Raw genomic sequence first — 26,290 nt, forward strand, 5'->3', positions numbered from 1 at the left:
CTGTGGTCATTTATATCTATTTATTAAATAAACCAATAATTATGTACAAAAATTAATGACATTTTGGGGATGATGTCATAACACCCCCTGTAAACAGCTTATTTACATACATTGCTGACTGTAAAATATGATTAAAAAACTTTTATACAGTCATGACAATATTTGACATTTATACAATTATTTGACATTATCCCATTGAAAACATGTTTTACGTTACCAAGATAGAATCCTTCAAAAAAAAGATCAACATTAGCATTTTCCAAAAATGGTTAAATAAATTAAAAATAACATTCTTCATGATGTCACTTTAGTATAGAAATTGTAGCTTTGGCGTTCCAAGAACAGTACATTATGAGAGCTGTGTAGGTCTAGATCACCCCAATTTAGCTTCTATTCACAAGCAACTGTGAGAACTTTTGAGGTGGCAAATTGTGAGGGTGAGACCTGTGAAACATCACGCCACTTGTTTTCCACCTCTAGTGCTGACCATCACTTCCAGTACCTCTGTCCTCTCAGCTGGAGGCTAAAATAGCATCATGGCGCCTTCCGGAAGCACTTCTTCAAGCACAGACTGGTTTGACACCTGTGGGTTTTAATCTACAAACATTAACAGCTCAAGAGGCCCCCTCGTGGTGACCTCTAAGCAAGTAGGGCTATTTGGTCTTGAGGTGTTCAGTCATGGGTTTCCACATTGCTGGCAAGCTTCTTTTTGCGTGCTGACACCAAGTCATAGAAGGGGTCCTTAGTAATGCTGGCCCTGCAAGAGAAAGAGGACTAGTTCAGATTACTGGTAGAAAACACATTTCTGGGTATGATGACTATTGAGGTGAATAAAAGCAAAGGCTGAAACACTTGAAAAGTAACATGCTATGAAGAAAGTGCATGTTTGTACAGTCTCAACTTATAAAATCACTCAGTCGGAGGAGTAATATATACTGTCATATCAACATTCTTGTCATATACCGCAGCTGTGTCTCAACTAGCACACAGGCAAAACTCATCATAGAGTGACATCAGTGCACACAGGCAAAATGCCCCATAGAGATTCATAAGGATTGATTAATGGATTGGCTTAAAGGAGAAATCCGGCAATTTTTCACATAGATCTCCGTTTCTCGAGGGCACCGAGTACTGTCGGTACTAAAAAATACGAAAACAATCGGTTATACCTAGCTTGAGTTAGAGCAGTGGTCCCCAAACTTTTTCTTCCGAGGGCCAGCTCACTATGCCTGGCTCCAAGAGAGGGCCAGAGACTCGGAGTAGTTCTATATCAGTAACCATAAATAGCTTAGTGCTGTGAACAGCAGTCTACCTTAGTTGAATATTCTATTACATTTAGTCATAGGCTATTGCAATTTAATACCATTGTTAGCTGTGTTTATATTGACATCATGCCATATTAGTGTAAAATTAAATAATACTAATAAAAAAACGTTTGCATTCCCAAAAGTAGTTTTAAGTTTTATTAAAAAATGTATGAACTCTGAATTCTGTGTCTTTGCATACACAGCTCAAGTTGTGAATATCCTACAAATAATTAAAAGTTCTCAAACTATGAGAATTTTATGAAGTGCTGAAGTTGTCTGAAAAGACCACCATTCTAACTTTCAGTCTCCTGATGAGAACTTTGTGAACTCTTTGTATGAACATTTGAACGAGTGAATAAAAAATAGAAATAATTATCCCAGAAAGTCCCAGAAATATGACTTGAATAGAAGTTAGTTAGTTATTAACAATTAATTGATAATTTTTAAAAATACTTTGAGCACTGATGCAGTCAGCATAGGCCTCTTACATTGTTTGCAGGTAGGCCTACATTTCATTCTGGCAAACGCAAAACAGCGCCAAAACAACCACTAGTGGACAAAAAGAGTATTACATGTGTACTGTTAAGACTCGCCATAGAGAATGAACGGGGGAAATTGCGGAGGTTTTAGTTTGACAATGTTGTACTCCCGTGCGGGCCGGATGATATATACTACGGACATGTTTTGGGGGACCACCCAAAATGAGGTGGCGGGCCGTAGTTTGGGGACCACTGAGTTAGAGCTTCCCGGCACCTACAGTGCTACACTCTGGAGGCATGTTCATGAGCCCCTATGTTCATGCCCCCATAGCGTAGCACTGTAGCTGCCTGGCAGCTTTAGCTGCTGTCTGTAGCAACTCGAGCTAAGTAAAACTGATTGCTTTCAGGGTTTTTTCTTACCAAGAGTACTCAGTGACTTCAAGAAACAGAGATCTATGAGAAAAATTGCCGGATTTCTCCTTTAATATGACCACCAAGTTAAGGAAATGAATCGTTTCATTTTGTTTTGATTTTGTGGCTCTGTAGGCACTGAGCCATCCATGGATCATTCATATACAGCACATTATTGAAGTTAGATCCAAACAAGAACTGGATGTTTTACAAGTATACAAACCCTAAAGGCACAATAAAAGACTGAAGAGGAAAGAAATGTTATACGTATCTGTCCATTTCCATTCAGTTTCAAATTCAGTTTCAAAGTATGGACTCTCTCTATGCTTTTTTAGCATCATCATTTCTGAAACATTCAATTGTAGACTTTCTAATATCTTACACTTCTTACATGTGGCTGTGTGTGTGTGTGTGTGTGTGTGTGTGTGTGTGTGTGTGTGTGTGTTGTGCGTGTGTGTCATATACTGTAGTCACGGTTCTGACCGTATGGACTTGATCCACTCGTCCCTCTCCTCGGCGGTGGACGCGCTGATGCGGTAGGACTGGTGCTTCCCCATGACCACTTTGCCATCCGTCTCAGTCTTGCAGGCCTTGATCTTCTTCCCCTGGGGGCTGGACAGCTCCAGACAGAACTGGAAACACACAAGACCCCAGTCTTAACCACACGCCCACTGACAAACTGCTCTTACGCTGAGAAGGCCACAATGGAAATAAGGAGGACCATAGCTACATTCTATTGTTTTATATATATATATATATATATATATATAGATATAGATATATACTGTATATATATATATATATATATATATATATATAATCTTTGTTTTCAATGCATGTGGTGACATCTGTGTAGTAGGGTATTATATCTATTTTAGAAATATAGTAGTACCAATCAATTAATCAATCAAACAATCAATCAACCAATGGTCTGTCACCTGCTTATGAGGATCCTCCACCTCATCCACACAGAGGTTCTCCAATGGAATTATCCCTTTAGGCTCTTTGTCCTGTGGAGGTGATACAGACATTATAAGCCCCTCAGATATGATCAGCATCTGTTTCAGTCTAAACGCCAGAGGGAGATCGTACTCACCGCAGTGTACTGAAAGTAATAGAGACAGCTGTCGGTCAAAATGAACCACCTTCTCTTCCACGTTTTCACCCTGCCCCCTGCAGGAGGAAAAAGGTTACTGCATGACCTCATTTTTCATTCGGAGCCATTTCTACTCTATCAAGACTAAACAGAAAAAAGAGACAGAAGCAGCAGTAACAAGTTGCCTCTTTGATATTCAGCACCATAATTAAAGTTAAAAAAGTTGAGCGGCATTTAGACGCTTTTGTCCAAATCGACACTATTTACCAATTTGCCTCTATCAAAATGAATAAACACAAAGCATTTGACTGTGCCCTTGTATTAAACATAGCAGATGATTTGCATAATTTGCGTTGCCTTTTTGTTTGGATGTATTTTGTAGAGATGCCTACTGTTTCAGCAACAGAAGCCGCAATCTGTAGTGTAGGTTCTACTGACAGCTATTTTTGTAGGCAGCAATAGTGAGCTCACCCTCTTTTAGCAACCACCCCTCTCGGTCTGGATTGAAGAATGTGTGTGTGAGATCATTGCCGTCATCCTCAGGGATTTTGAATGGTTCATTGTGAATGCTCTCGTACAGTTTCTGTGCGTGAAATAAAATGGAATAACATTCTTAACATTAGCTTAGACATACATGAACTTTGACTGCTAGACATCAAGCAGTCAGAGCCTCCAGCCCAGAGACAAATATCAACACAAATATCAGTGAAGTGAGCTGAAGTGTGACCACTGAATCTGCATTTTGTAACAAATGACTGTTTGCATGTGCTGTTTTTAGTAAATTTAGGATCATAATCCAGAGAATAGTCGTCTTCCTTGACAATAATAATACTTCTGAAGAGGTGCCGTGTGGGCTGGGCCACGCTCAAGGCCCTACCGTGAGGAGGTCGCTGGGCAGGTCGCCCCCGTTGTTGATGCCTCGGTTCATGCTGATGAAGCGATCCAGGTTGGGCTTGTCCTTCACGTTGGGGTTGTGCAGGCTGGTGTTCAGCATGATGATGGCAAAGGACAGGATATAGCAGGTGTCTGCACAGCACACAAACACAAGCCACGGGTTGGTCTGTGCACATTGTGTGTACTGTATGTGTATAGCATGGGCTAGCAACTTGGTTCCCACCAAATTAACAAATGTGTATGAGTCATGAACCGTAGTTCGACAGGCCAGCGTCATAAGCCCCAGCAAGTGTAGCAACATGTGGGGTAATAGTGGTGAAAAGACTACTTCCCCTACAAATATTGCATAAAGAAGTATTGTGAGGATACGTCACAGGAGTAGTCTATGAGAAGCCCCAGAATTCTTGGCTTTAACCTCAGTGTCACCAGATATGGGCTTTAGGATTAACCGCTCAGTTAAGTTTGATTTCTGTCAGATCATAGTGACATAAAATGGTGTGTATCTACCAGTGGACTGAAAGACGCCTGCATTACAGTTGCAGTAGCGAGTTGCGAAGGCCTCCATCATGCGGTCAATTTTCTGGGCCTCACCAGGAAGACGAAAACTCCACAGGAACTGCCTGCCATGTTCAAAATGAGTAATGGTCACGTAAAAATCTAGATGGTCAAACAAGGCTTAACCCTTGAAAGACTGTGCCTGTGACAGCATAGTATACATAGTATCCATTATATCAACTCAAAAATGCATTAATTTAAATGATGAATTATACAGATTTAACACAAGAAAGTGTTCATGCATATGGAAACCATTTCAACACAGTCCAAATCATTCGGAAGATGCCTTCAGTAATGATGACTCACCTCAGTGCTTGCACTAAATTCAGGTCGGAAAACTCATGAAGGTCCACAAAAGCTTTCAGAATCTTAAGATGCATGTCTTCTCTAAGGTAAAAGAAGAAAACAACAACCAAAGGTCAAAGATGTTTACACTAAGGAACCTCTAAGAGTCATCACATTCACAGTCATAGTCATTGTGTTTGTTCTGCCTTTCATTTTGTAACTTGAAGCTTGAATTGGACAGAGGGATATGAATGGTACAGTCAATAGCCATGGAATTCATAAACTGATGGCAATTATTGTCATCATTACATGTGGAGTAATCACTACTGTAGGTCTACTTAATGTGTATTAAGGCTTTGTAAACAATTTATGGATATATGGATTCTTTCTATTCTTTTGAAAGCTTTAAGGGCAATTTTTCACCACAATCACATCAGATTAGGTGAAAGCTGCCATCATCAGTCTTTGTCAATACCACCTACCTCTCTCCTAGGAAGTTTCCAATGGCAGTCTTGTTAAGGCCGTCCTCTTTATAAAGGAATTCTGCCACTGCCTCAGGTGTCCATTCCAATAGGCAATTATCCACCAGATACTGGATACCCTGCAGTGGGACACTCACCAGTCAGCTTGGAAACATTTTCAATTTCAAAAAGTGTTGATAAACATTTGAATGTAGAATTCTAAGTTCTTTAATAAAAGGCCGAAAGCTCTAGCCTGGAAAAATCCAGACTATTTTACGAAGTGATTAGAGTCTGGTGACTCACGATTGGGATTCATTTCCAACACTTGCATTGCGACGGGCACTAACTTTGAAATCATTGGTCCAGCCTTCCCAATCACATTGGTCAGATATTCCTAACGTTACTTTCTACTTTGTCTAAACTTTACAAACTGACAAAAAAAACAGCATCAACGGTCAGTGGGTCTACCTTTGCTGTAAACACATTTCTGCATTTTTCCAACTGCATTCGCTGATGTTTGCAGGTGTTGCTACTACTGTTAATCAAAGTTTCGGTTTCGTCTTCCCCTCTCCAGACTAGATCTCCCTGAAAGAGGATCTAGGTGGGTGGGGCAAGGCTACGAAAGTTCTGCCTTTAATTAAAGAATCTAGCATGGATTAAAGTGTGCTGATAAGTAGTTTCCTTGACTATTTCGTTTTTGTTTGTTTGTAGCACCTTTGATCGCAAGTGCAGGGTACTTTGTTTGAATGTAGAATTTGTTTTTTTTATGGCCTAAAATATGATACATTTGCCCAACAAAAATTCTGGATTCTGATACAACTGTACCACTGGCAGAATAATGACTGTGTACTTTCTTGACCTACTTTACAAATGCATTACTGGCCTGCATACAGGCAGATGTTGCAGGTGGGTCCACATGCTGTCACACCCACACTCACCACATGCACTGCATGCGTCCTCACACGTACAAGACTGAATTAAGTGTCTTAGAGTTGGTTTAAACGGGAGTAAATGCTAAAGAAAGTAACATCTGTCACTGTGAGACCTCAGAGTGAGACAGAAAAGAGAAGTTGTATGTTAGCAGATGCATCCTGCCCACAGCCATTCACCATACCAAGGGGTGACAAGACTGCCAGCGACAGTCAGTGATACACTGTGTGAAAGATTTTTTTTTGGTTCATTAACTTCCCTATATGAAACTATAGCAACTTGAACCTAATGATACTGTTCATCTCCTGAATCATTCTGAGTAAAAAATATTCGTGTTAACTCAGTGACTCATTGTTTACTGTTGCAAGGTAAACAATGTAGGCTAATACTCCATGGGCCTCTGTGCCAGACAGTGGGCTCTGTGAGGGTGAATTGAACAGTGAGCAGCAAACAGTCAAATGCATTGTCTGCTGCAGGGTGAAAATAAGCTGGTGTGGTTTCCAAACACCAGCAGCAAAGGCCTCATCTATTCTTCAAAGAACCGGATGTGGGACTCTTTTTCGTTAACTACTCCGCCCCCTCTTCCTTTACCCTGAATCATCCGTGGTGGTTGAAATCATCACCTCACAACTTTTATATAAGGTCTCAATAGATCTGTTGTAGAGCTACAGTTTGATAAAAAAAAAAGGCTGCACACAATGATCAGCTGTATAGCTTTAAAATCCCTTTCTTGGTCAGTCTAGTATTGGTTTCTGAGGTTTTGATACACTAAGGAAATGAACACAATGACAAAATTAGTGAAACATAGTATTTCAGTTTGTGAAAGCCTATTACACAATGTGTGGATGTGCAAGTGAACGAGAGTGAAATATCTCTTCATTTATTAAGCTTTCCATTTGAATTTCTACATGAGTAAGTCTTAACCTAGTCTACTCTATACATCTGTACATTCACACTATATGATTAATGAATAAGTATTTACCTAGTATATACATCTGTACATTCACACTATACACCTGTGTTCAATTTTGTTTGTTTTATCCTGTAAATCCCTTAAACCTATCATGATGATCTACGTCCAGGTCATTTTGTGTAAAAATAATCTGTGGTTTATCATGGTTTCCTACTAATCTACATAAGATGTCATCCAGCATGAACAATGTATCTGTGCTCTACTGTATGTACATTAGAATCTACAGATGCAACTGAAATACTGTAACAATGACGCTTTCTAACACATTTATAATCCACATTATTCATTAATCCGATGTTTAATTACATGTGAATGAAATGATGATTTATATCAGCTGACCTTTTTTGGATCCATGTTAAACTTCTTCTTCCCACAAAGGAATCGCTTAGTCCGCACAGCTGATTTGCTAAACCGGTGTGAGAGAATTTAACAGTTCAGCAAACAAAACAAAACTTCTGAATTATGTCCTTTTCATGAACTATTGATTTGTTTAAACTGGTTTTAAGATGTTATTCATTAATCCATTCATTCAATCATGCCTGTCTTGGCAACTTGTTGACGTGCAATGTTGCCTGGCAATGTTCCTCATTATTGTGGCACGTTCCCATTGATGTTTCTGGAGAACTGTAATCGATAGGCAAATTGTCATGATCATCTAACCAGAATAAATGAAACTGGTTATGTGGTTGCCCTGCAACATTACTCAAAAAGTTGCCCCATGTACCTCTAACCCACTTCAAGTGAATTATGCTAACATTGTCAGACTGGCTTATTGAACCCACAGAGAATAAAAAGGTATGTGTTATCTAACTCTGGGTTAGGAATAGGTCTTTAGGGATAGGAATAGGAATAGGTCTTTATTGTCATAGGTACAATGACATTTAAAGTGCTCTCCAGTCAGTGCATCATTCATTGAGTCTATAAAAATATACTTTAAGTACTAGTGTAAAAAAGAATAAATAGAAACAACAGCAAGTAAGCTTCTTCCACAAAAAGTTGCAGTGTTCCTTTAACATCCTTTAGTGATTTGAGGAGACAGAATTTACTAACCATTTTTATAAAGCCAGTCCATGGCAGAATGTATGGACACCCTACTGTCACTAGCATGGCAAAACTCACCACCCACCCCATCTGTGGTCCTTTTGCATCAGTCATTTAAAGAGATAGCAGAAAACCACAGATGCCAAAACATCCTGTCACCCCCCACCTGACTCACTCTGGAGAGGTGTCAATAGGGGAGACCAGGGGGGTCCTAGCTGATACTGGATGTTTTTTTTTTTTACTTGGATAGATGACTAGTTTTAAAACTAAGTTAGTGTTGACAGACCATGTGTTACTTTTCAACATGAGATGTCATCCAGCACTGATAATGTGTCTCTGCTCTACATTATTATTGTTTTAAGACTTGCAAATAAGTTGATTTCTAAAAAAACAAAAGATTCAAAGATTTTTCAAGACATTTCAATACTGGTGCTGCTAGGTTTCACTTGTGTTCATGATTGTTGAGAATCAGTTTGATTTTCACAAGAGGTAAGTGAAAAAGAGAACAGGAAAAGGGTCTGTTGTACACTGACCACGTTCTCAGCAAGTAAAACCAACTCAAGAGTTTTCTTACTTCTCCTCATCAGAAGCCATGTTCTCAATCTCACTCATGACGTTCTCAATTTCCAGCCTCAGCTTCTGCGGAAGGGAAGTGATGCAAAAGTTGAATGAGGCCAGCAGAGTCAGGCAATTGTTATCAGCTGGTCATTACACACGCACATGCTAGACTCCAGCAGCTAGATTATAATTTCACAACACTGTAGAGCCTGACCCAACTTCCATTCTCTGTACCTGAATATCATCCAGGACGTCATTCTTGTGTATCCTCATGGTTTCCAACTGCTTCTTCTCATGTGGAGTAAACTCAAGAGAGGGAGCTTGACATTACACACACACACACACACACACACACACACACACACACACACACAGACACACACACACACACACATGCAATCCATGAAAGTGAGATGGTTGTTTCTATACATTCTCAATAATAATATGTTTTTATTTTTATATCACTCTGCGTGTACAAGATGTAGTTCAAAGTAACAAGACAATAGGTAGCCTACACATCACAAGACAAAACAGAAGAAATACAGACCTCTGAACTACATGCATGTACATTATAAATGCAGATGCACATCCACTCATGAGGTTGCAGAACAGCTATTTGCACAGCTCCCCACAACTTCTCAGAAATGGTTTCTCACACCAAGCTTAATATACATACTGACACTTCTCTGTCTGAAAGACCTAAGCATCTTTCTCCCACCCTTGTCAGAGTCCATTGCAATAGGTCACATCACAGTACAGTTCTAAAGACATCCAGCCATCAGTGTACCACATCATGTTGGTGTACAGTAATTGCTGGTCTTCAATAAAAGCTGATGCCCATCTCTCTCTATCTCTCTTTCTAAATAGTGCATTGACCACCTGAGCTGGTTGGTTGGCTAGTCTCCTCAGTACAAGCCATGGTGTCACAGATAAAACTGAACATCCCAGTAGCATTTCTGAGAGAGTAACTAGCTATTCCAATATAATGCTACATTTCTTACATTAGCAATCTGATCTGTAAATCCGCACATATGGTTGTCACTCTGTCTCGGACCCCACTGGTCATCTCCTGTGGGCTTCTTGTGTATCTTGACTGAACAAATTCAACTATTTGTACATCTAAAGTCATCGACTAAATATGACTACTTACATGCAATACTATGTCTGGGGCAGGGAATGTTGTATAATACACATACGACATTGATATCCAGCCAAAAAAAAGAAGAGACAGCTCTTACCTTTTCCCCAGAGGAAGCTGTCCTTTCTCTGGCTCCCCATGTTGAGCGATCTAGAGAGGCACTGCCTAGAAACAGGAAGAGAGCATCTTCGTTAAGGCTGCTCAGATGCTGAAGTGAGAAAAAAAAAATTCCATGCTAGCAAACTCAGTGTCTCAGTTGCCTTGTCATACTGTGCTAGTAGATGTGCAGTTTTATTTGTATTAGCAAGATGGACATAGAGCATATCATACAGTGACACCTTTATGATTTAAATGTGTGTATTTTACCCATTGTGAAGTATTGGCTTTCTTATAGGTTACAGGAGGGAGGGGCCATTTCTGGTCATATCAAACTCAACCTACATTCACACCTAGCCTACCTATCTGCTCCTTTTCATTGCTTGGATGGTTAACATCAAAAAAAGAGTAGGCCTACCATCATCACACCAGTTCCTCAGGTACTCTGAATAAAGAGTCTCATGATTTAGGAAAGTCATTTCACAAATCGAAAATTTGGGGTTTTGCTCTAAATTATTCTAAATATTTCTACATAAGCATCAAGCGGTCAAGTAGAAATCATTATTACTGAATTTGCAATGTTTCTGCATCACTGAAGTAGGCATATAGTGTACACGATTGTCATAGATTGGCTAGAGTGTTTTGTAAATATATGTTTGTAAATATGTCTTTGTTGTCTATAGTTTCAATAATAATCATAATGCATCTTTGTTTGGTTTAAAGGGTATTGATTTTCTCTCTTCTTTATCTAGTCAGAATTGATGACACAGATAGGCTAGGCATGTTAAAGTGTAGGCCTTTAGGTCAAGAGGTCTACGTGAGTTTACAAGACGTTTTCCAGAGTAGGTCATTAGCCTAGAGCCATAGAGCCTAGAGATAATTGGGCCAACTAGGAAATTGAATGGGCGCCATGTTGGATACCAATATTTCTGTAAGGGCCTTTCATTGACAAACCATGATGATAACATTCATATGCCTGTTATAATGGTGAAAATTAGCGATTTATTTCATAGCATATTCGCCCCATAAGGTTACGCTGTAGAGTCATCCGACGTTGGTATCCAACATTGCGAGAGTTGGCCAAACTTTTTTATATAGGCCTACGGCTCTGAATTAGCCTATTATCTGGCGCCATCTATTGGATGAAGCAGTTCCTTCAAGAAAAGATTACAGTCATGACCACGGGGTGAGCAAACGTACTCCTAGCTGCGTCTCTCTACATATTGCACCAGCCGTCTGTCATAACCACACGCGCATGATTGGATACGGAACGAGAAAAGATTAAGCGCAAAAGATAGTACTAGAGAAAAAGAGCGAGGGTGTGTGAGGGGGAGGGAACGGAGGTAGCAGAACACAGTCTAAACTGATTTCCTGTATCTCACAATAGTTTTTGCCAAGTTGTCAATAGCTGCGCCTTGCCGAGGTTTTTTCAAGAAAAATGCAAGCTATTAAATGTGTGGTGGTTGGAGATGGGTAAGTTTACTGGATATTATATTTCTTCTGATTTCTCTTGACAAAAGAAAACAACAACCTTACACTGTATTGTGCAACACAAGACACAGTAATCGGTTATTTAACTATGATGAACTACGATGAACTGTTTTGATCATTTCCTGGATTTGAGACAAGACTTTAAGTTTAGAGTTTAATTTGTTCAAAGGTTCATTAGTGATTATTGATTCATTAATCTTTTACGCACATGCTCTCAGAAATTTCAACAGTGGACGAATTAAAGCTTTTGGAACACCTGATCTGGAATATTCTCTGTGTTAATACATTAACTCAATATATGCTCTATAGCTGTCAGATTAGGACACTATACATTAGGACAGCATGCCCGTTGGTTACCCTGTTCTTTCACTTTGAAAATATGTGACACTAGTTGCGGTTCATAGACTTCCTGAGATGTAGCCATCATCTCTGAGAGACATGGCCTCAAGCACAGGCGTTCTCCTCTACCATGCTGCTCATCAGTAGCAGTCAATTCTCTTTTTAGTTTCTTGGTCTAAAGCTCAGTATCCAACCTGCATGGTTCCACATTATCATGATTGTCATCAAAGAGCTATCAGGTGGTGTCAGGTGGTACTAACTATAGAACTTCCCAGAACTGGCTTCCCTGTTTTTAAATCACTCAGTGTGTTGTGCCACATAGATGAAGTTCCTTATCAGGTAAAAAAAATAGAGAATAAGGAAGAAGATGTTTACGGTTACCTGCTGAGCTCACAGTGATGCCGGAAGTTCTGCATTTCAGAGTGCAGTTATTGTGCCTGCTGTGACACAAGATGGGTGGAGGTAGAAGAGCTAGTTTGTAGACATGGCCCTGATGTTGCACTAGTGTCTGTGTAAATGTGGTGTAAATGATAATGCCCTGTTTGCTAAAAAGATATTTTATTATGTAAGGACAGTGGGGAGTTACTCATGTTCCACACTGGGAGAGATGGCTACATTTGTCAGTATTAAGTATTGACAGGTCAGTATTGAGAAGCATTGTCTTGGTTTTGTTAAAACCAAAAAATTTAAACTTAAAAAATAAAAACTTGAATATTCATTTGAAATTGAACCCTAACCCCAGCCCCTACACAAGTACAGTAGTCTATTTTGGACCATACTTACCTCTAAAGTCAAAGGTAACGTACTGAGTAGGCCAGCTGCAAAGCTGTGTAGTCTTTCTTTCGCTCTATTTTTGAGGATATCCTGTACTTAAGTTCTCCATTTTGTAGTGCCTCGGTTCCTCTTCTAACACCCACAGCATGCAGACACCCGTACAGGCAGAGTTCCGCATTTGTCTTCACACTTAGCTGCAGTATTCTTCATTTCAGTATGCTTCCTGGTTCAGTTTCTTTCTGGGTAGAAGGAAACCAAACTGATATCTGCATCACTGTCGTAGTGAAACTCTTTTAGTTGTAAATGTGTGAACGCCTTTTGCTCTTGTTTGAGGTCACATAATCACTGAACCTTCTGGTTGCATTTTGTAGGCCTTGTATATCCCCACTTCTTTGGGTTTATTTCCACCAACACGTGGTAGTGATGGAGCTAATACATATATGGAGAGTGGCTCTCGTCGCTCTCGTAGGACGCTTTAGCCTGCCAGGCTAATTTTACCTACAGTATAGTCTGTCCATAGTAAAGATGGCTGCAGACGATCTGTCTGGAGAGATGATTCACAGGATTAATCAGTCATTTTTCCCCAAACATTTGCCCTTAGATATGTTTTTTTTACCCTGTGTACCAGGCTGACCTTGGCCTTGTGTTTTTGCAGCTCTAGTCTCTATGTATCAAATGTTTATGTAACTGATGGAAATGCATCATTGTCTTTTGTTGAGCACCCACCTCTGTAAAGGTGAGAGGTCAGCCCCATATCTAGCAGATAGGGGAAGAGAGAGACAAGACAGGAAATTGGCTAAGGCACCAAAAGAGAGAACTAAGGGCCCACAGGGTTGGGTGTATCTCTCTCATATGAGCACTTGGAGTCACGTGTGTCTTTGTTGGTCTGAATCCTGCACATTTAGAGCGATTCTAAATGCATTTGAGTTCTTGGGAGAGAATCTGCATCGGAACAGTAGGCCCTCTTCAAAAAACATCCTTGCTGTTCACAGAGAAAAGGCTTGACAGCAAGAGTGAAGTGCTAGCAATTTGAGCTAAGAGACACTGGCACGAAACACAGAGAAAGAGAGAGTGCATCAGTGCTGAGTTCCACTGACTGCCACTCATCTCCCTTAAGCCCATCCCATGGAGACCGGAGAAGCTTGGTGGTGAAGTTTTGAGAGACTTTTTTGCTAAGCAACATAAAAAGGCCTCTCATGTTTTGAGATGAAATAAAATGTCATCCCAGAAGCGCTTATTCTAACTCTTCTTCATTCGCCAAGAGTTGAGTCGAGTGGGGCGCATATTGTGTTTTCATGCCGGCATCCAAACGGCACGCTTGTGTGCCATACTGGTAGACTTAGAAAGCGTGATAGAAAGCCCTCATGTCCTTTGAAATGCCTTAAAGCTACAGTGTGTACCATCTAAGGCAATCTAGTAGCAGAAGTTGAATATAATATTAAAAATTGAGTTTTCATTGTTGTATACGTGTCACCTGTAAAAATAAAAATGAATCATCTTGTTTTCATTTGCTTAGATTAATCTTTCATGTCCTCCATGGAGTCTGCTATACTGCTCCACCATCTTGCTACAGTATCCTAGAAAGTACAAACCAAAACAATGGTTGTAAGGAGGGCATTCTGTGTTTTCTAATCCTGTTGACAGCTGTCATATTTTTCCACAAAATCAGAAATGGAGTAATATTGAGTTGGTTGCATTTCAATAACCTCACCACTGGATACTACACACTGTAGTTTTACTGCATGAGTGCAGTTAAGAATTCCAGTCCCGTGAGATGGACACTTTTCTCTCTGAACATCAACATCACAGAGGCCTGTTTTCACAGTGGCTCTAATAGCCATGCTAAACCATTTGGCTAACCTGCAAATGCCATTTAATGCCTGTAATTAAGAAGACTGAGATCCCAGATGGTGTGCATTAGAGAATGAAGTTGTGAACGACCGGTTGGATACAGTATGTAGACTTTCATCAGATTTTTAATATCCATCAGAGGATACCTCAGGCACTTCAGTGATAATCAGGTAGAGTGAAGAGAGTTTCGTAAATGTCGGGCAGGTTCTCTGAGTTCGCCTGATAACTTGTTGGTTCCTGCTCTTAAGTGCAGCTGGAGTTGCACGCCATAACCCACTCTCAGAGGGGGAGGTGAATTTGACATAAAAGAGTTCTATGTTTTTTTTGTGCAGGGAAAGAGAGAGAGAATGAGCGAGAGAGAGAGAAGAGGAGAAGAGAAGAGAGAGCAAGAGCAGCCAGCCCTTGTAGTTCAAGCACACACAAGTCAGGAAATGGTCTGTAGTGGAAAACAGGAGGCTGGTTGAACAGTGTCAGACACAAGCAAACACAAATGAACAAACAAAGAAAGAGAAGCTACGTGAAAACATAATGCAGTAGCATCAGTCTATTTAAAACAGACTAAAAACAAATAAACCAAAAGTAAAAAGATAACGAGAAGGGACTGAACTGCAAGGGACCAACCAAGAGAATGGGACAGATTCACATGGTAAGGTAGAAGTGAGGCCAGTTTCCAGTCGTCCTTCCATCCTACAGGTAAACATCAGTTGCTGGTCCTCCTATAGCCTCAGGTTACTGTTCTGTCTTTAGCTGCGCTGAAACGGTTTAAGCTGACTGTGGAGGCCGCAGCCCTGTCAGCTGGAGGAACGCAGATTGGTTTGTGAGGCCTGGAGCCAGCATTCCTTCAGTCCTGTCAGGGCACGCACACCCTCCACACACACTCACACACTCAGGTGGAATGCCAACCTCAAGGTTGAGACACCAAGCTGCAATCAAGACTCTGTGGAAGACGCAGTGCGTCGAAACGTTAGTCGTTTGTGCACCATAATAAAAAAGTTTAAAAGTTCTCTGAGTCTCCGGTCATCCCTGGGTTTAGTCTCTCTGAAGTGGCCCAGCCAGTCTCTCTGACTCTTTTAGTAATATGTTTTAATAATTAGATTTTTAGACTTTTTGTTGTTCAAATGTAAATTGAGTCTTATGTAAGGTAATTTGAGTCCTAATATAGCATTGTTGTGAGAATATATGCTGCATATGCAAGGCAAGGAGCTGTTTTTCTTTATTTATTTCTTTTATAGAAGCTGGTGTCTTATCACATGTATTTGAGGTGTTTCGACAGTAGTGCAATCTCTAAAAGGTCGTAGGGTACTCTTTCCTTTCTCTCACCATCTTTGCAAACATGTTTCAACTATCTCTCTTACTAGTTTTCTCACTAGTTCTTCTCTCTCAAGCACACACAGTCACATTTTCCTCCCTTCATTATTTCTTTAGCTTCCTCAAACTTTGTTTGATATAAATCACTATCACTAATTATTTATGTTTTGAAAGTCTCCCGAGCCAGACCCCCCAAGTAAATGTTTTGAAACTTAGCAATCTGCCAGGTACATTTAAAGTCAGTAGTGCAGGCCATTAGGGCTGGGATAAACGATTATTTTTTAAACGATTAATCTAGCGATTATTTTTTCGATGCATCGATTAATCTAACGATTCATTTTTTCAGTTCGATTCGATTTCGATTCGATTATCTCTCCATTAATTGACTAATAGCAACTTATACATGTTGATTTACATATCTGAATGAAAAAAACATGAATTCCTTAACATTGGAATATATGTTTATTGCTCTTAAGATTCCAAAATAAAAGACTATACAAGTGCAAAGTAATGCATTCTTAGTCAGAGGTAGCATTCAGCTCAGTTCAGTAGTGTATAGGTCTAATTGAGTGCCTGTCACAAACATATTTTGCGTCGACGTCATCGATTACGTTGACGCGTTGTCCCAGCCCTACAGGCCATCACTGATTGGTGTGGAAAAGCAATGTCTTCAGTCTCAGATATATACAAACCCCAAATCCAGGGTGGCAATGGGGCAATAACCAGTCCCATCTGAAGTGGAAAGTGTGTCTCAACCGGTTCTTTATGCAAGAATAGTTATGAGTCATTCTGTCTCTTTTAGTCTTCTTATGCATTGCTGTGTATTTCTGTTGGTGCACAATTGTACTGTTTGGATGTGCATGATATTATGCTTCATTCTTAATATGCGACTGTGAATATGCATGAAGGTTTGTGTGAGTGTGTGCATGTTTATGGGCGTCTGTCTGTCTGCTTGTCTGTTATTTGTCATAACCTACATTCATCCAAGTGTACATATAGTAGCATGCTCACACAAATGTTGTTTACAAGTGTGTTAGTCCATCCACATAACATTTCTTTCTCTCTTTCCCTTTTTCTCTTTGTCTCACCCTCTTTCTCCCTCTCGCTCTCTTTCTCTCTCCCTCTCTCAGTGCTGTGGGGAAAACCTGCCTGCTCATCAGCTATACCACCAATGCTTTCCCAGGAGAGTACATCCCCACTGTGTGAGTATAAGTACTGTGCAGTTCGGACGGAGGCGCTCGTGGGCAGAGGAGTCTTGTACCTCCTCCCTTAATGAAGTGCACCATCAAAACATCACACTCCATATGGGCTCTCCAAAAAGCCAAGCACTCTTTTGTTTCGGGGTGAAGTGGGAAAAAAGCTGGTGGCGCAGATCAATTCAAACATGAGTCCTCACATATACTGACAAGCATCTCCTAAGTGGGACTATAGAGTTTGTCACTGTTCTGCACTTTCTTGTGTGACTGTGTATGTGTATGTGTGTGTGTGTGTGTGTGTGTGTGTATGGGGGCATTTATCTGCGACACTCATTCTAATAACACCAGGAGCCAATGCAGTTCCATTACGTTCAACCTGCCTTAAACCCGCTCCCTCTTCAGACACCATTATAGGTGTGTTTCGCTTGTCTGTGTCCCTCTGCCTGCAGTCACTCCATCTCCTCCGAGTGTGGAGAGACATGTCAGGGCGTCCAGATGAGCGAAACAGAACAAGTAATGACATCCCATGAGAAGACACTTCCTAGAGTTCAAAACATGTCACTTTTCCTGAGTTCTGATGTTCCACTGCTATGATGACACGTCTAGGTGTAATGATTGTGTAGAGGAAATGACTGCTCTATTAAGAGCTTTCAGCCTCTCTCTCAAAGTGCCATCAGGGGAATGAGCCATTTTGTGATTTTTGACTTTGTGTGATTTTTTTTTTCTCTCCTCTCCTTTCCCAGATTTGACAACTACTCTGCCAATGTTATGGTGGACAGCAAGCCAGTGAACCTGGGACTATGGGATACAGCAGGACAGGAGGACTATGACAGACTGAGGCCCCTATCCTACCCACAGACAGTAAGCAAGACCACTTTTTAATAACCATGGCTACAGACTCTATGAGTAAAGACTACTCCAGCATATATTTGCATACATTTGATTTGAATATATATATATATATATATATATATAAATATTCAAAAATACAAAAAGGAAAATGAATTAAATATGGAGATTGTGTGAAAAGATAATGTAGACCTTCAGTATCATCTTAAAGATTTGTTTGAATGTGACAGCACCGGAATAAATAAAAAAAATCCAGACGTTCATAGTGATCTATTATTTGTGTGTCTGTGCTTGTTTTTCAGGACGTGTTTCTCATCTGTTTTTCCCTGGTCAGTCCAGCCTCGTTTGAGAACGTCAGAGCCAAGGTTAGTGGCTGTCTGTGAAAGCTTTTGGTACGTGCTTATGCTCAGACAAAAATGCTCATTAGAATATAGTCAGGAAAATGGAGAATCTAGTGTACTTGGTTGTGTGGTAGTTGTAGGTTGGTCACAGAGCACTAGGTGGCACTGTGTACAAATTTGACACTTGCAAATTTCGTGAGAGTGAAATTAGAAATTGTATGTGCATGCATGCACATTGATGCATGTACATCCTATCGAAATATTGATTTAAATTTTACAGAGTATGAAGGAAGTATTTCCTGCCAAAAGAAATGAAGAAATGATTGTGAAGTGCAAAGGGAATGGCGCATATATTTATTTAAATTCACTTCACTTCACTACATATGATATGTTGTTATTTTCATTATCTTTCTGGTCCTTCACCTCACAAACCTTTATCAGAGCCTTCAGCCTGACATTCATTAAGGAGCGCATTGAAAAGTGAGGCCTTCATTTGCTGGCTGACTCATCTCCTCATCCGCCTCATTTATTGGCGGTTCAGTTGTTCATGCACCCAAGACATGAAGCCTGCGTGGCACTGCATTGACTTTTTCAGGTGATCTTCAATCAAATAGAGTCTGCAGGGCTTGCTATACCAAGATAATGAAATGCCCTAGGTAGATGTCCATCTCTGTTTGCTGGGCTTGTTATAGCAGGGTGGGGGGGGAATGGGGGGGATGGGGAGGAACGCAGTTCCGCCACCTCAGATAAATTAATAATAAATATATTCTTTCATACCAATGATGTAGCGCGATGATATTGTTAAAATAAATGGTGAGTTAATTTTTCGTGTGTACATAGGTGACCAAGAAGCTAGCAATCTTGTCCAAAAAGAATTGCTACACCACAATACTCAATATGTTGTCCAACATTGAGTTTTTTTAGGGTTCCCCTCACCTGCCAAATCCCCCTTTAACCACTGGTTATAGCCACAGTTTGATGCGGTCATGATGACCCAGTTTTTTAGCAAGTTCATATATATATATATATATATATATATATATAGGCTTTGCTAACAAATACTTACATAACCCTACAAACCGCAAGGCCTTGTTGCGGGCGTCCACAAATACCAATAATTTTCTACAAGTTCTTCAGTCATTTCTCTTCGTTGCTTCGTGGCTGTGGCCGTTTATGATTCGATCAGCAACATATTAACATACCCATCAATATCAGAAATACTTCAGAAATACAGCGGTCATGGCCTTAGTATGTTCGTAGTATGTGTTGTGATTATATGAATTTATATACAGACGTTTAAGGAACACAACGACCGCAAAACTGGCAGCCTTAAACCTTAACCAGAGAAGTATCTCATATCATGAGAAGTGCCATCTGCACATGATATGAGCTGCTGAAATGACTCCAAGTAGATGGATTCAGTCTGACAGTGAATACAGAAAGGCCCTCTTATGAATTGGTATAGCAGGCAGTAAAATAAAGCTCAGCACTGTAAGATTGAAGGCTGATTTTAAATTAGTGAATAGCAATATAGCAAAAACCTGAGCACACAGAAGAGGTTTTCTGCATGCTCCTTGGGACGTTGATGCTCAAAATTCCGTAGTTGTCAGCTTTTTTAACAAATGAGTTAGGAATTCTGCTTTTTAACAGTATTTCTGAATGAACAAATTGACATTATTTTGTGTTGTTTCTTTAGAAATCAGAAATATTACTGTGCCTTTTGTCCAGTAGGCCTATGCAACAACAACACTGTATGTAGGCATACAGTGTACAGCAATTTGCACTGTTGTCTTTTTCCTATATGCCATTAGTGCTGTCTTTTTTTCAAAATGCTGTACAAAGCTTTGCTAATTTGTTGTATGACCCATAATTCTTGTTACGGCCGAATAAACAGTGAAAAGCCTGTTGGCCATAGTCATAGAGCCTCAGATAACCTTACTCCCTGTGAACAGAATTGTCTTCACTGCCCTCTCAATCTGATAAAACATGAACAATTGGATGAAACATAAACAATCTGATCCTCAAATGTTCACTGTTATTTCTCTGAGAGGAAGAGAAACAGATGTCCTGCGGGTGTTTGTGTCGATGTGAGCGACGGTGTATTTTAGCAAAAGAATGCTTCACCCGGCAGTGTTCTCCTTTTGTCCTCCTCTGGGGGAGATTTTGGCTGAGTATGAAACTGCCCACAACACCTTTCAAAGGCATAATGGAAGAAAGACAAAAATAACTCTGTCTCTCACTCTCCCAATAATATGATTCAGAGAGAGAATTACGAATCAATCAGTTAGACTGTGAGCCAAATTTGTCCTGGTAATATAAGCAAGTTAATCCATACAAATATTGTGTCAAAGGCAAGTCACCTGTCAAATCCTCCTGTCTAGCTGAAGACGGCATGGTCCCTCTGCTAAATGAATAGCTTTGGAACACTTGCAGCAAATTCTGATTGAGGGTTGTTAGATGTAAAGGTCATGCTGACAGCCAGTACAGAGCCAAGTGCAAGTGCACTGGTCTAATTGTGGTAAATGCACAAATAGGCCTGTATACAGTATTCAACATGATGTACTGCCACTCAATCCTCATGGACATTATTACTGACAGTAGTGCACAGACCTCTTAATAATAGAAGATGGGAAGATGCAGTTAAATCAGTTTGCGTTAGACTGTAAGCAACTAGTAATGTGTTTTTAGTGGAACCCTGTGCAGCGTGATGATTTCCACTCATTCATATAAATGGGTGCGTTGATGGAGTCTCTTTCTTTCCTTCATTTCCAAACATAAACCATTCTCCCTAGTTTCCTTATGCTGATCACAAGTCGTCAATCTGAGGATGAACGCAGTGCTATATTTTCAATTTTCCTTCTCTATGTTAATTGTTTTTATTACTCTCACATCTCCATGGTAACAACGCCCATATGCAGATGGAGACATGAAGAATTGCGAAGGGTTTAGAAGACACATTAGTATCTATTTAAAGGCAGATAGCAAAATACACAGTGATACAAAGAGAGGAAATGGCTGTGTTTAGCTGCATGGCTTATCCATATTGAATTACTGCTCATGCAATCATAACAAAAGGTTTTCCATTTTAACCTCAGTTGGCTTTATTCACTTTCTGCCTGTTTTTTCACCTTTTCAATGAGGTACTGGAGTCAGACTCTGCCATGGAATGCCAGATAACCCAGGTGTACTAGTTATTGAAGAGTCGTGCAGTGGCCTGAGTAGCCCAGTTAAGAAAGTGATGTGCTAGCGAAAGTGCTAGCAGATATCAAGTAATGAAAAGTCCCTGTAAAAGTCCCCTGACGTAAGGTCTCTGTGTGCGTCAAGAGACACAGCTCAGTGGCTGATGTTTAGCTATTGTTTTGGGTTCAAGGTCTGTCTCTGACCTTGGCAAGGTTAAGTGCTTGAGGCTTTGACATGGCAGAGCTATAGCCGTTGAGAAGACCCTAACCCTAACCCTGAAAGCAAAACCAGGCGCCTTTTTAGTGTACACACTCACACACACACACACAAACACACACACACAGTACTGAGAGAACTAATCTCATGAGTGGACAGGTGTTCTCAGACACACTTAGATGAGTCACAAGAGCAGCCGGCCGGCGTTGCGATCATGGCAGCGGTCTCTATCTGGGGAGTTTATTCCGCCTGCCTCTCCTCTCCTCCACCTCCTCTCTGTTCCGTTTGTGTTGAGGGATGAGAGGCTCTTGCCGGATAATGATGAACCGTCCCGGTGGACTGGCGCGGGTCATGCAGAACAACAGCAGACACTATGAATAATGAATGCTACGATATTAGAAAACCTAGTGCCTGCTGGGTATCAATATCCCGTGTTTGTGTGTGTGTGTGTGTGTGTGTGTGTGTGGGAAGGTGTAAAAGTCTATTCCTAGATATATTGTCGGCACGCTCTCCTTTGTGATGTTCTATTCATGATGCCAGGCTGCATTTGAACAGCGCCGTGGCGGTGCACCACTCACAGCCTAGCACTTGTACACACTGTAGAGACTTTTCACATCAGGAGTAGGAAGGAGAGACAAAAAAATCGCTAAAAGAGGATGCTTTGATGAAAAGAGAAAAAAGAGAGAGAGAGTCTTCGTCCTCATTATTCCTTGTGAACTTCTCTTCTACCTAGTGGTACCCAGAGGTGCGGCATCACTGCCCTTCCACGCCCATCATCCTGGTTGGCACCAAGCTGGATCTGAGAGACGAGAAGGACACCATCGAAAAGCTCAAGGAGAAGAAGCTTGCGCCCATTACTTACCCACAAGGCCTTGCACTGGCCAAAGAGATCGGTGAGTTCATTTAACAGGCGTACATCTTTACAAAGATTGTAGCTTGTAGATTATACAAATTATCTTTTCTTAATAATACACCTTAATCCACTGTCATGAGACTGACATGACCATATTGTTCATGTTATATCTATCATATGATACGAAGACATGTCAAAGGATATGATGTGTTATATAATTTTTTATTTGGTTATTTTCATGACAGCTGTCAGAAATTCAGAGTCAGAATATCTCATTTCATATGCTAATAAGATGCTTTGGTATCAGCCATATAGAGAGCTTTCCTAATAATTACTAATGGCAAGATGATACTGTTTTATCACTGGGCACTACCCAGTTTATGCTATTATATGGCATCTGCTAAGAAATGTTATGGTGGTTTTAGCACTATGATGGACCAGTTAAAGGTGCCATATTTAAGAATTGAGGTAAAAATATCCAAAAAATGAGCTACATGCATCAAAAGAATGAGAAGAAATAAGGGCGATGATGTCATTTAAAAAATGACAAGGTATAGTGCTGCAGAGATATCAACCTGAATTAGCATGCTAAATTACTAGCCACAGCCCGACAGGTGTCATAATACCAGTTTCGGCCATGGGAGGCGGTATGCGGGCAAAATAACCGCCAGCCAAACTGCAATACACGTGTCTCGGTTGTTCCTCTAGAGTAGACCAACTCACTTTCTGGAGGTATACTGCCCCCATCTTTTATGGAATGTGGAGTATGAATTGATTTTTTGGCGGACATTACACATGACCTTTAAGGACATTGCTGCAGAAGGAACAATCTCACTAAAAGTAGTGAGATCCAAATGTCTTTTTATAGGAAGGAATCTCCCATTATTATGTGTATGGAGCTCCAGTCAAAAATGTCAAAAATGCTTAACAAAACTGCCTGTTAAATTGTCAAACCTGCATTCCACTTGTCTTAAAAAACAAATGGTTGGCAAATAATTTTGCTCACATTGGACATTTGGAAAACATCTCTGAGTGTGTGACATAACTGAATGGCAACGTGCATTGCATAATAACAGAGCAAACTCAGTCTAATGGAGCCTGTCACATTTCGCTTTCCAAGTTAGCATTTGGGAGAATACATTGGCTTTCCCACCCACACACGCACACGCTCACACACACACACATACTCAGACTTGTCACGCAGCATGTCAGAGTTTAGGCATCATACTAATAACACTGTGTGTTTGTGTTTGTGTGTGTGTGTGTGTGTGTGTGTGTGTACTATGACAGATTCGGTGAAGTACCTGGAGTGTTCTGCCCTGACCCAGCGCGGGTTAAAGACGGTGTTTGATGAGGCCATTCGTGCTGTGCTTTGCCCTCAGCCTACCAAGATCAAGAAGAAAGGCTGCCTGCTGCTCTGAGGAACCACTGAGTGGAGTGGGATGAACAACAGATGTAGAGGAAGATGAGGGATGGAGACAAAGAGATAGAGAGAGAGAGATAGAATTTGGAACAGGAAAATGGGGAATGGGCAGGCAGAGGGAAAGAAAGAGATAAGAAACAGGTAAAAGCAAAGGTACTTATTTTTGCACGGTATATTTAGCTTCAGAACCTTTTCCTTTAAATTTACTGATTTACGTTTAAGAGTCAGAGAGCCTTGTCACTGTATTCATATTTGTTATTGTCTGCATTGAACTCAATATTACCAGGTCTCATGTTACAGTTTTATCATCAATCTCGGATGTGTCCACAATGTCATATCATCACAAAGAAGAGCCTTGTGCCTCATGTTTTTTTTTTTTTTTTTTTTTTTGGGGGTCTTCTAGATAGAGCTATGGCTAACGTCACTGGAATAATTTGTTTAACGGTACTTTCTAATGGGTTACTTTTCAGAAACAGGTTAATGTTGCTATATTTTCATTTAACTGAAATATAAATAGCTGCAAGATGAACAAATTATGAACAGTTATTATTATTATTATTATTATTATTATTATTATTATGAACAATGACAGAATGGAAATACAAACAAAATCTAATAAACATAGTATGACCATTAACTAACTGACTCCTCTATATTTGGACATTTGAATATTGCACAACAGTTATTTTCCTGTTGTCCTATCCAGTCATAATCGTAAAGTTAGCCAGCAAATGGAAGCCTCACTTCGAACGTCCCCCTGGACGTTCCCTCCCTCCCTCCCTAACCACTACCAGTTTGGCCCTCGTCCAGCCGTCCAGGGGGTAGGCTCCGCCCGCCCCTGCCGTCTCATTCCAGCAGGATCTGTAAGGGTCTGCACGCTCAGTAACTTAGACCGAGGACGGCGCCTATGCCAAAGACTCTCTCATTGTTGCCTATGTCTTTTGTAAATCCTTTGATGGATTAAAACATTTCTTAACTTTCATTGTACCTCCCTGAGTCTTTCTGGTAGAACTGCTGTGAACATCTACTACAACTCTGCAAAGTTCACACTTCCATTTCATTCCTCTTTATCTGACCAAAGTTTGATCCAGAAAAGGGCACATTTTACTCTGCAAAAAACACTTTCTCTGTAGTACAGTATGTCAAGAATAATGATAGTAGTTGAGAATGTATGAGTCATATGGCAGTAGAGAACTAACCTAGAAGTCTAGACATACCCTAGGGGCAGCAAATGTAATTTGCAGCAAGGGTGGTCTAGCAACTCTCCCTTGGCTTGCAAGCTGGAAAAATGAAACTTTGATCAGGCCAATCACACTGTGTATAGAGTCGGTGGGCGGGCTTAACATAATGATCCGCGTGAATTCCCTGCTACTTGAAAACAAAGAAGATGGATGCTGCTGCTGGCGACCAGCGCAACACGAGTTAAGGTTTTTTTAGTTGGCAAAAGTTTGATCAACTAGGCAACTCAAATGTATGCAGATGATACAGTGATCTTTGTGCACAGCAGCAGTGTAGTTCAGGCCGCAAATCAGTTAACAAGCTTGATGCAACATATCACTGCATGGTTAAACCAAAATTGTTTACAATTGAATATATCCAAAACCGTGTGTATGTTTTTTAGCAAGTCAAAAAAACATTTTACAGAACCTGATGTATTAGTGGCAGGGGAGAGACTGCAAGTAGTGTCTGAGTTTAAGTACTTATTGACAATCAGTTATCATTTAAACCTCACATAAAAAAGGTTTGTCAACGAGTCAAGTTCAATCTGGCAAACTTCAGACACATCCGCAACTGTATGTCAACTGAGGCTGCAATAATGTACATGCACTCAATGATCTTCTCCCACATTACATATTGTTTAACAACCTGGTCTCAGTCAGGTACCACTTCCTATACCTCTGTCCAGTCACTGTACAAACAGACTCTTAAAGTCCTTGATAAAAAGCCCAGATATCATCACCACTGTCCAATTTTTTAAAAATATAAGATATTAAGTTGGGAAAATCTGGTGAAATACACTATCTCCTGTTTAGTGTATAAGATTATCAATGGACTGGCTCCTCCAGTTCTAAATCAGTTTGTAAAAACAAGTCCACCCACTTACAGATCTACACGTAGCGCAGTTAGAGGAGACTGTGTAATTCAACTGAGAAAAAGTAGTTTTGGCCAATCTGCTTTTTCTATTAGAGCTGCACATGACTGGAACACAATACCATCCTATATTAGAGACATGAAAACGTATGAC

General features: G+C 40.4%; 2 protein-coding genes across 2 annotated transcripts; one reads left to right on the top strand and one right to left on the bottom strand.

Annotated features, from left to right (window-relative positions):
• Positions 1–5: 5 nt before the first annotated feature.
• Positions 6–10,306, bottom strand: LOC125295570 (cytohesin-2-like). Its single transcript, XM_048244892.1, has 13 exons — positions 10,229–10,306; positions 9,225–9,310; positions 9,007–9,071; positions 7,731–7,797; positions 5,510–5,628; positions 5,049–5,129; positions 4,695–4,807; positions 4,171–4,319; positions 3,765–3,876; positions 3,294–3,370; positions 3,136–3,207; positions 2,681–2,829; positions 6–757 (listed from the first exon to the last, which is right to left on the bottom strand). Exons 1-13 carry the CDS (start codon positions 10,266–10,268, stop codon positions 673–675), a joined length of 1,215 nt encoding a protein of 404 aa, XP_048100849.1. The 5' UTR covers positions 10,269–10,306; the 3' UTR covers positions 6–672.
• Positions 10,307–11,487: 1,181 nt separating this feature from the next.
• rac2 (Rac family small GTPase 2) lies at positions 11,488–24,434 on the top strand. Its single transcript, XM_048244900.1, has 6 exons — positions 11,488–11,697; positions 17,118–17,189; positions 17,927–18,044; positions 18,335–18,397; positions 22,503–22,662; positions 23,913–24,434. Exons 1-6 carry the CDS (start codon positions 11,663–11,665, stop codon positions 24,041–24,043), a joined length of 579 nt encoding a protein of 192 aa, XP_048100857.1. The 5' UTR covers positions 11,488–11,662; the 3' UTR covers positions 24,044–24,434.
• Positions 24,435–26,290: the final 1,856 nt, after the last annotated feature.

This window comes from Alosa alosa, chromosome 6, assembly GCF_017589495.1.
Source record: "Alosa alosa isolate M-15738 ecotype Scorff River chromosome 6, AALO_Geno_1.1, whole genome shotgun sequence".
NCBI classification, from domain to species: Eukaryota; Metazoa; Chordata; class Actinopteri; order Clupeiformes; family Clupeidae; genus Alosa; species Alosa alosa.

Excerpts from the sequence above, each read along its gene's own strand:
- LOC125295570 (XM_048244892.1), bottom strand. The coding sequence starts at position 10,268 with ATGGGGAGCCAGAGAAAGGACAGCTTCCTCTGGGGAAAAG. Across the intron at positions 9,311-10,228 it reads CAGCTTCCTCTGGGGAAAAG|CTCCCTCTCTTGAGTTTACT; the intron begins GTAAGAGCTGTC and ends TGTAATGTCAAG. Across the intron at positions 3,877-4,170 it reads TGCCCAGCGACCTCCTCACG|AAACTGTACGAGAGCATTCA; the intron begins GTAGGGCCTTGA and ends TTTCACGCACAG.
- rac2 (XM_048244900.1), top strand. The coding sequence starts at position 11,663 with ATGCAAGCTATTAAATGTGTGGTGGTTGGAGATGG. Across the intron at positions 17,190-17,926 it reads GGAGAGTACATCCCCACTGT|ATTTGACAACTACTCTGCCA; the intron begins GTGAGTATAAGT and ends CTCCTTTCCCAG. Across the intron at positions 22,663-23,912 it reads TGCACTGGCCAAAGAGATCG|ATTCGGTGAAGTACCTGGAG; the intron begins GTGAGTTCATTT and ends GTACTATGACAG.